Consider the following 10202-nt stretch of genomic DNA (forward strand, 5'->3'; position numbering starts at 1 on the left):
GATTGAGAAGTATATCAGTTGTTCTATCATGTATGTGTATGTGATAAATTACCTATATAAATGGTGGTTATAATTGATTATAAGAGTCAATATTGTTGAATAGAATGGAAATATGGAGTATAATGAAACAACTGTTATTATGATGAGATGACACCACAAAATGAAAGGATGGCATAAATTAGTTGTATTGTTTTTTAAAATGATATTTCATTGTGTATGTGTATGTGATGAAATTGTGTCTTTATATGCTAATAAGATTTCATTGTGTATGCATATGTGATGGGATGGTGTGTACTGATTCAGTTGGTTTTGCCTTGTTCTTCTCTGCCTCTGCCACACTTGTGAAGTAATTCTGAAGTGGAAGACACATGATTTGATTAAATCACACTACTTTCATTAAACAAACTGTGCTATTGACTTACTGTGCACATGTTTTGAAGTTTGCTGAGGCTCTTCTTCTTGAGGTTGCTCTCCTTCTGCTTCTTCCACTCCAGTTGCTTGACCATCCACTTGGCAAGCTCAGCTGTGTTGTGGCAGGTTGTTACCATGGATGGAATGCTGCTTGTGGACTGGGTAAGGTTGTCACTCATGTTGTTGTGTGTAGGTTGGAAAAGAATAATGACCATTGTACCATGTTCAGCCTTAAAAGGACTACGCTCAACCAATGAGATTTTTTGCAGACATTTCTTAAAAAGTGTTAGGCTCAAGGCCACCAATGGTGACAGCCTGCTCTGAAATTTTGCTGTCTTCATGGGTGAGATGGCATTGGCTGCTGGTTAGATGGTAGACTGGTTTGTGTTGACACTAACTTCAATTCTTATCCTACCCTCTCACCCCACCACATCTCTCAACTGCTCACCCATGGAAGCATTGGATGGTGATACCTGGTTTGTCCCATACTTCTTTTCGATTTTTCCTGTAATTCTTGACCTTCTTTATCAAAATTTTGATGTACCAAGTGAAATTCTATTTATCATGACAATATGTATGCTGTAGTTTTAATTCCTATTTTATCATTGTGTACACATATGTGATGATTTAACTATGTTTACATCATTTTCATTTCTCCACTTGCATGCACAAAATCATTGTGTACATGTATGTGATAACTATCCTGTCTGAAATCATCTCTTTTTTCTTACAGGCATTTTGACCCTTTTTTAGAAAATGGATATGACATCCCTGACACACACTTGGGGAGTGATTCTGAGGATCAAAGTGATCTCACCATGACACCAGTACTTGAGATTCCTTTATCCCTCATTCTGGATGTGTGTGGCGATGATACTGGTCAGCTGGCTACATCCAGCCAGCAGATCATGGAATCAGTGGACTGCTGTACACCACAGCCAGCAGTGAAAGTGCTTTCAACAGTTGAGGCGTTGGACTTTAATTGGATCATTGCAAGTCCCTGCTGTTCTGCACTCTGTCTGTGCAAGTTTGATGTATCACAGATACAAGCATGCCACATCCAATATCTCAGCATGACCCAGGCAGCTTCATGCCAATGGCTGAGGACATTGATGGAGAACCAACCACTCCACTGTTGACTCTACCATTTACATCATCAGGTATTGTCCATACTACAGCACATTGGAGATAGCTTCCTCACTACACCAGTAGCATGTTTGCAGGCAGGTGTTCATGCTTGCTTACAGAATCTCCAAGAACAAAATGTCCAACTTCTCCATTGTGGATACTCTTTGAACTGGAAGGACTTCCATGGACACTATGGCTTGGATAACCATGTACACCAACATGGTATTACTTCCCTTATCTATTGTGTATGTGTACATTAATCATGCTCACAACTACCATAAATCACCAGTGTTTTTATTGTGTATGTGTATGTGATACTCATCACCTGTTTTGCTCACCTTCTCCCTTACTCCAGTATGGCTGTCATGCTCCCAACTCTACCTCTGTCTACATGCCAATGATCATGACCAAGGATCACCTCTACTGGAAATACTTGGATGCCCTGAACGCCCAGCACTTCACCCAGGCAAAGCTGTTGAGTCTCACTCACTTCCATAAAATGTCATGCAATATCTGTGCCTCAACAAATTACACCCTCACCAACTGGACGATGAGCACAAGAGAGTGGGCGCAGCTGAAGCAGTGGAAGCTGGATCACCTCAAGCTCATCAAGGCAGAGAGGAAAGCTTATCACCTCCACCAACAGGAGGCTGTTGCTGATCCTGGTGCAACATTGTCAATCATCATGGACAGTTCAACTGACATCATTCTACCTCTCCTAGTGCGTCTGCCCTTGGCCTGGAAAGACCTTCACCTCTACAAGCTTGGCATTCATGGATTTATCAACCATGGCCTTCACCGCTGCTCCCTGTACCTACACCAGGGCCAGTTTGGCTGTGGTCCTGACTTTGCAGTGTCTCTGCTGCACCATCACCTCACCCTTCACTTAGCTATTCCTGCAGCAGGACTTTGTCTGTTGACTCTCTACCTACAGTTTGACAACTGCAGCTGGGAGAACAAGAACAAGTACATGCTGGCCTACTGCCACTGGCTGGTGTTCAACAAGGTGTTTTGATCAATCACCATATCCTTCCTGCCTGTGGGACACACCCATGAGGATATTGACCAGATGTTCTCAACCTTTGTGATTGGCATGAAGTATAATCCCTGGTTGTTGAGATCCAGTGAAACATCTGCACACAGCACCTGAGGTTTGTTACAGCGCCCCATGTATGGCATGTTGGGCTGACTGGGCGAACCTCTTGATGTACCTTTTGAACCTCCATGACAAGTGCTCACTCCAACCCATCTCAAAAGTTTTATCATGTACATGTATGTGATGACAAAAACTGTAAAACTGGATGCTTACTCTATTGTGTACATGTACATGATGTCTACACATTCAAACTACCATTTCTTTGTTTATCACAGACATGTTGGCGCAAAGTAAAATCTGACTCTACCTTGTTTTGTGTCAGTGCTACTTGGAACAACCTCAAAATGCACCTTGCTTTTGCTTTCACCCCCTCCATCAATTCCGTAATCAGTGGCCAACATGGTGCCCTCACTTCCAGTTCATGTACAACCTCACACCATATTCAGTCAGTTGCACTCACAGACAGAACTTCATTCTTCACATTTGTGCTGAATTAGAGCACTATTCCTGAAGTTAAAATTCCACTCCATTTCATGCTGCTAAATTCACTTTTAACTCCACAAATTCCAAGTTTTTATGAAATCATTTTCATCTCAAGTCTCTCAATATCACTGAAATGCAGCAGTCTAGCATGTCAAAATCACACATGCAGATCCAAATCTTCCAAACTGCCCTATAAATCAAAAATGTCAAATCTCACACAATTTTAGCACAACAAAAATTCCACAGTCATTTGTGACCTCTCATTTCAAATGACCACAAGTTATTGGTGCTCCTTACTGCTACCTCTCCCACATTCCTCTACCACCTGCCAACAAGGACAACATCAGAGCTATTCTGGCGAGCCTTGCTCTCATGGCTGAGAACAAGGTGCTTCTGCATCCTGCATCCCTGCTTCTACAGCTTCCTCCTCACCAGCATTGACTTCCCAGCCACCATGGAGGTCCACATGGTCTATGATGCCTGACCCACCTACAACATGCTGCTTCCCATCAGCATTGTCATAAACTACTGGTACCTCCTGCCATTCACCAACAAGGCCTCCAACTTTGAGTACCCACCCAAGGACTACATGACCAGTGGATGACAACACCTGCCAGAGCACAACCAATGCCTTCAACACCCTCAACCATCCCCTCCTTACTCCCTATATTCCTCCCCCTAGTCTCTCCTCCCCTCACCTAACCCCCACTTCCAGTTGCCAGTCTTTCAATTGGTGAGCCTATTTGATTTGTACATTTCCAACAACCATTAACTTGTGGTCATTTGAAATGAGAGGTCCAGTCGTTTTGAAAAGTGATTTTGTTTGTGAGTTTAAGCTCATAAAAATAGTTTTGACAACACAAAAATGGTTTTAATTTAAGAATAGCAAGACAAAATTGGGAGCATCCTGAGAAATGGCAGATTAAAATACCATCATAATGAGAGATATGATGCTGTAACTGGGCCATCAAGTCAAGGTCTGGAATGACCAATTTCTATCATGTACATGTTTTGGTACACTTACTTTATCGCGTACGCGAACGCGATGACTACGCACATTTTTTTCGGTACTTTCCTGAAAGGTTGGCACAGAACCATAAAAGGAAAAATCACAGCTGCTGGGATTTAACTGGACAAAAAGTCAAGGAGGAGATAAATTAGCAAACATTCTATCATGTATGTGTACACAATAGAATGTCCTGCAGTTTCAAAGCATAATGGGCTTTGAAAATAGCATGTATGCAATGGGGCAGTTACCACCTTCAGGAGCTTCAACAGTTCCTTGTTGTTGGCCATGGCTGATGGCTTGCACCTATGCATACACAACAACAAAAACTGTAAAACCAGACACATACTTTATCACATACACATACACAATGACTACATGTTTGACCTACCAATACTTAGTTTATCATGTGCACATACATGATCTGGAAAATCAGAACTTTTGCTTGTTTTGTGTAAGTGCTCCTCTGAACACCCTCAAACTGCACCTTGCTTTTGCTTTCATACCCTCCATCAATTCCATAATCAGTGGCCAACATGCTGCCCTCACATCCAGTTCATGTTCAACCTCACACCATATTCAGTCAGTTGCACACATGCACTGAACTTCATTCTTCACATTTGTGCTGAATTGGAGCACTATTCCTGAAGTTAAAATTCCACTCCATTCCACACTGATAAAATCACTTTTAACTCCATAAATTCCAAGTTTTTATCAAATCATTTTCATCTCAAATCCCTCAATATGACCACAAGTTTATGGAAAAGGAGAACATACCCACTCTCCAGTTACCATGTTGTTCTTGAGGTGGATAAAGTCCCTATCCATGAGGCATGTGGCCACCTTTCTGGCCTTGCTCAGGAACTGGACATGTCTCTGGCAGGCAATGAGGAGCTCAGTGAAGAGAGTACAGTCAGCACAATGGGATAATTATAAGAAATACTGTTGGGAAGCATTGGGTGGGTCAGCAGTCAAGTGATCTGTTGCTTCATCCAGTTTTACAGTTTTTGTTGTATACACATATGTGATAGAAATTTTGAGATGTCATGGAGGTTCAAAAGGTACATCAAGTGGTTTGCTTTGACTGCTGACCCACCCACCTCTGTCTCCTACAATTCCCTCTTGCTTTTACGTTGGGGAGCAACCCAGCTGGTGCTGGTCCTTGTGGGGGTCTGAATTTTGGCTTCTTCTCTTCAGAACTCCGTTCTGAGATAAGTTGGCCACCACTGACAAGGCGAAAGTCTTGGCAGGGTGAAACCAACCACCAACCTTGACCTCCCATTCCTTCCACTCAGATCCAAAATTGATTTTAAAAACAACAATTATTTTCTCACCTTGCCCCCCTGTTGTCCTGTCCCAAAAGAAAGTCTACAGATTACAAATTTCAGCAAAGGAGGGGCGAACCCTTGAGCAGCCATGGTTACTGGGTCGCTCCCCAACAGTAAGACATATTCAGTCAGTTGCACTCACAGATAGAACTTCATTCTTCACCTTTGTGCTGAATTGGAGCACTCTTCCTGAAGTTAAAATTCCACTCTTATAAGCAGCACTATTATAAGAGTCTAGCATGTCAAAATCACACATGCAGATCCATATCTTCAAAACTATAAATCAAAATTGTCAAATCTCACATGATTTTAGCTCAACAAACTTCCATGGTCATTTGTGACCTCTCATTTCAAATGACCACAAGATAAAATTGTTTGGTCCACTCCTTCCTCACTTCTCATTTTCACCTGATTGCATTCCACTTCCACAATCCCTCCCAGATGTTGCATGACAAAGAGAGTTTGAACAAACTCTAGCTCTTTTGTGCCAGTAGGATGGCACTTATGTCATGAGCAGTATGGATCACAACATCCCAACCTACTGCCCCATAACCTTCAAGTGACTCCTGGCACACTGCTTGCACTGGGATCCCGCCCTCCACCCTGCCATGGACAAGGTACTCTTGTGACTCAACCGCGCCTGAAAAGAAAATATTTATTTTCACTTACTTTTCCTTTTCTCCTTTTTTCTTCACCCGCTCTGTAGCCCAAACAGAAGACGTCCGAGCCGCGGTAGCGGACTTGTGTGGATGGGGCACGGAACATGGGGGGTGAAGGGTGATACGAACGCGCCTCTTTCGACGATGAAGTTGGTCGGACGCCGGTTCTCCAAGCTCGCCGTGCTGGCAATGGTGGCAGCGCTCTCCTTCACTACCTCCTACCTCCTGCTGCCGCAGTTCGACCCTCCAGCCTGGCAGCAACCCTTTTTGCCCAGGGTCCATCTCGCTGCCAGCTCCGCCCCCTGCGCCTCCACCAGGAAGGTCTTCGAAGACGATGGTCACCATCCACCCTTCATCAAAATCGAAGAGCTGCTCACCACCGCTGGCGACGTCAGCCGCCAGAGGCGTGCGCCCGGGTGTCCTCCCGAGGGCACCCTGTGCCGCCTGGAAGACGTGTTCGACGAGATCTTCGTCATCTCCCTGCCGCGCGCCACCGACCGGCTGGCTCGCGTCCGCGCCCAGCTGGCCGCGCTGGGCGTGCCCTACACGCTAGTCCACGCCCTGGAGGGCAAGCTCATGGCCGGCGCCCACCACCTGGCCAAACTCGTCATGACCAATCTGCCCGACCAGCACCCGGGCGTGTTCGCTCTCTACCTCACGCACCTGGGCATCCTGGACTACGTGGCCCGGTCGGCGGGCCTCGAGCGGGTGCTCATTCTCGAAGACGACGTCACCTTCTGCGCCGACTTCCCGCGCGCCTTCGATGCGCGCATGCGTCGCATGCCGAGCGACTGGCGCATTCTGTGGCTCGGCGGGATGGTCTGGCAAGCCACCTACCAGAACGCCGAGGCGCTGGACCACTTTGTCGATGTCGGCTTCGCCCGCCCGACCCGCATGTCTTCGTCCTTTGCGCTGGGTTTGCGCCGCGAGTCCGTCGCCTTTGTGGCCGAGCAGATGATCACCTTGGGCGAGGCCATCGACGAACAGGCCTTCGCCAAGGGCCTGATAAAGTGGCCCAACCAGACCCTGCTCATGTGGCCGCCCGTGGCCATGACCAACCCCTACCACGGCTCGGGCCTCGGCCACGGTTGGATGGAGACGCCGGCTGTGTGGGCGCGCGACAACGGAATCGACCTGGCCAACTTCGACCTGGCGCGCGACTACCACGTCGGCGGCGAGTTGGGCTCCGACCTGCGCTGCGTCATTGACGAACCGGCAACCGGCGGTGGAGGGGCAGAAGTGAAGGAGGAGGAGGAGGATGTGCCGATGGTGTCGGTAGTGGAGAATGCAGCGGTGGATTTCTTCGTGGGCAAGACGGAGGTGGTCAACAGCTCGGCCGAGTGCTGCGCCAGGTGCTCGCGCGACTTCCCGTGGTGTCTGGCCTGGCGCTGGTACACCAACAGCCGCAGGTGCGTGATCTCGTCGGACACCACGCCGCGAGTGTGGTCGGAAGCGGCCGTGTCGGGCCGCATGGTGCAGGAGGACAGCGTGCCGCGCGTGCCCAACGTGGTCCACATCTTCCCGCCTCGCCGAGATGACACCACCTCTGCCCGGCGGCGGCGACGGCGGCTGGACGTGTGGAGCTACATCTCTGTGCTCAGCGCCGCCATCAACACCGAGCCTGACCACATCCGATGGCACCAAGATCAAGGCCATGGCGGCGGCGGTTCGCTGCCGGAGGGTCCCTGGTGGGACGAGTGCACGCTGCCGCTCATCTCCTCGCTACACCTTATCGCGGACTCCACCACCGCCACCAGCGGGGAACAGAGGGAGGACGACGTGCGGCTCGGGGTGCTCATCGACGAGGGCGGCATCTTGCTCGACACCGACGCGCTCGTCGTGCGCTCGTTTGCGCCCTTGCGAGCTCGCCAAGCGGTCTCGCTCGCCCGCGACGGCCTCGACCGCAAGCTGGCCGGCGTGGGCGTGATCGTGGCGCCTCGCAACGCCAGCTTTCTCCATCGGTGGCGGGCCAAGGCGCGCGATCAGCACCTGGCGGACGACTACCAGTCCCAGGCCGTGGCGCTCCGGCTGGCCGAGCGGCACTCCGACGAGGCCAAGCTGCTGTCGCACGCGGCCTTCTATCCGCGGTCGTCCTCGCCGCACCACCTCAAGGTCGCTTACCAGGCCGACGACTGCGCGTCGGAGCACGAGTCGTTCTCGGTGCACCGGTTCAGTGCCTCGAGACCACCACCACCACCACCACCACCACCAGCAGCAACGGAAGGAGGAGGAGAAGAGAGCGCGGCGGACGAGCTGGAGGCGGTGTGGCTGGGCGAGGGCAGTCTGCATCGGGTGGCGCGGGCCATCGTGCGCAAGGCGCTGGCCGGCGGGCGGCTGTGTGCGACGGCGGAGAGGGAGGTGCGGCGGCTCGAGGCCCAGGGTGGAGCGCCCACGTGCGCTCCTCCTTCCGCTCCGTCGTGAGCGGTGGTGGTGAAGGGTGGTGGGTGGGCGGAAAGGGAAAGCGCGAGCGGAAGAGCTCAACGAACAGACAACTGAACGGCAAGCAGTTATTTTTTCCACACACAAACATGACCAGCTTTGGTTCAGAGTTAGTCGACAGATGGCTGGCCTTCCTCGTCGTCCCCGTTGCGGAGGCACGAGTAGACCCCGTCGTAGATCAGCCCGACCAGCTCGTCCGATTTGTCGAACTTCTCGTGCTTCTGTTTTGTTTTTGTTTTTGTTTTTGTTTGTTGTTTGTTGTTTGTCCACCAGTCAATCAACTAAGGTCATCGACTGAAGAGTGGAGAGGTGTGTGTGGCTGTACGTACGTTGTCGCTGAAGGCCAGCCAGCCCAGCTCGTATTCGGTGTCCGGCATCGTTACGTGGACCCCAAATGGCTCGCCTGCTCCACTCTTCAGAGCCGCACAGTCCTCCAGCTCGGACTTGGTCGTGCAAAGCTGGCCGGGCCTGGAAGAAAGAGGAGGGTAAGCACCACCATAACATCATTTCTATTATTGAGATATATATATTTGAAAAAATTAGAAAGAAATATAAAATTATGAAGGTAGCGGGTGAGGCGTCTTCGTACTTCAAGGCCTCGAGAAAGGCCGGCACGCCTTGCGCGTCCATGAAGAAGAGACGGCCGCCCCGGTAGCTGGTCACCAGCGGGTCGCCCCATTCGCTCACGTCGGCCGGATCGGTGCCCAGCGCGTCGGTCACGTCGTTCTCCTTGCCGTGGTGCCACGACTGCATATCGAGGAACCACACCACACAATGTCACGTGTGTTGCCAGCAATCCACCGGCGGCGTGATGACGTCTGAAGAAAGTAGAAGATGATGATGATGATGGTGAAGAGAGGTGAGGTACCCAATCGTAGCGGTTGACGTAGACGATGCCCTTGTCGGCGTGCGTTTGGCCGTGCGAGATGCCGACGGCGGCCGCTCGCTTGAGGAGCTCCAGCGGCGACACGGATTCGTGGTGCACCACGAAGCCCACTTGCTGCCCGTCGATGAAGGCCCGCGTCACCTTTACCAATCAGAGAACACGACATAAACGGCATTGTTAGAATATATCACAAACCAAATGAATAATACTACTAATAATTATTATTTATTTATTAAATTTTATAATTTTATTGGGGGGCTGCTGAACCTTCCAGGTGCCCACGCGGACGGCAGCGCGATAGCAGAAGTCGCTCTGGCGGATAGTACCGCCGGGCGGCCGCAGCGTCGGACCTGAGGCGCTGTCGTGGTGAGTGGCAGCCGCGCCCTCCAGCACGGTTTGCAAGTGGCCCCACACCGCCTCGCCTGGTGGTCACAAATACATATTTGTTAGTATATTTATTGTCAGCACCACGCGCGAAACAAAAAAATAAATATTAAAGAGGTACCGGACGAGCACAGGAAGGAAGAAGGAAAGCTTGCTATGGGAGTGAGCTGTGCAGCAGCCATGGCTGTTATCGGGTTTAGTAACGCTCGCGCACAACACGCTTTTATGCCCCACCGAAATGTTTCCCATAAAAAATAGATTTTTTTCCGATACTCCAGTAGGGAGCAAGTGCCTGCCGAGTTTCTCCCCGCTACGTTTTAAGTTCAGTTGGCCAGTTTTGGGGTTGTCTGTTTGTTGAGCTCTTCCGCTCGCGCCTTTCCCT

The 10202-nt window shown here is 50.0% G+C and overlaps 4 protein-coding genes across 4 annotated transcripts in view; 2 read left to right on the plus strand and 2 right to left on the minus strand.

Moving 5' to 3' along the window:
* Nucleotides 1-2224: 2224 nt before the first annotated feature.
* Nucleotides 2225-2554, plus strand: ACA1_059280 (uncharacterized protein; the record flags this gene model as incomplete). Its single annotated transcript, XM_004339196.1, has 2 exons — nucleotides 2225-2392; nucleotides 2474-2554. 2 exons carry the CDS (start codon nucleotides 2225-2227, stop codon nucleotides 2552-2554), a joined length of 249 nt encoding a protein of 82 aa, XP_004339244.1.
* Nucleotides 2555-6255: 3701 nt separating this feature from the next.
* ACA1_059290 (LPS glycosyltransferase subfamily protein) lies at nucleotides 6256-8532 on the plus strand (the record flags this gene model as incomplete). The annotated part of the gene is made up of 1 exon (XM_004339197.1): nucleotides 6256-8532. One exon carries the CDS (start codon nucleotides 6256-6258, stop codon nucleotides 8530-8532), a length of 2277 nt encoding a protein of 758 aa, XP_004339245.1.
* Nucleotides 8533-8660: 128 nt separating this feature from the next.
* Nucleotides 8661-10002, minus strand: ACA1_059300 (uncharacterized protein; the record flags this gene model as incomplete). Its single annotated transcript, XM_004339198.1, has 6 exons — nucleotides 8661-8771; nucleotides 8880-9018; nucleotides 9140-9297; nucleotides 9419-9577; nucleotides 9704-9858; nucleotides 9942-10002. The coding sequence occupies 6 exons, from the start codon at nucleotides 10000-10002 to the stop codon at nucleotides 8661-8663; spliced, it is 783 nt and encodes a 260-aa protein (XP_004339246.1).
* Nucleotides 10003-10143: 141 nt separating this feature from the next.
* The window catches only part of ACA1_059310 (LPS glycosyltransferase subfamily protein), a gene marked incomplete at both ends in the record, with an annotated part of 2345 nt that continues 2286 nt past the window's right edge, over nucleotides 10144-10202 (minus strand). Inside the window, one exon of the mRNA XM_004339199.1 lies at nucleotides 10144-10167. Coding sequence (XP_004339247.1) covers nucleotides 10144-10167 — 24 coding nt within the window. The remainder of the gene's footprint in view (nucleotides 10168-10202) is intronic.

This window comes from Acanthamoeba castellanii (assembly GCF_000313135.1).
Source record: "Acanthamoeba castellanii str. Neff unplaced genomic scaffold scf7180000084599, whole genome shotgun sequence".
NCBI classification, from domain to species: domain Eukaryota; phylum Discosea; order Longamoebia; family Acanthamoebidae; genus Acanthamoeba; species Acanthamoeba castellanii.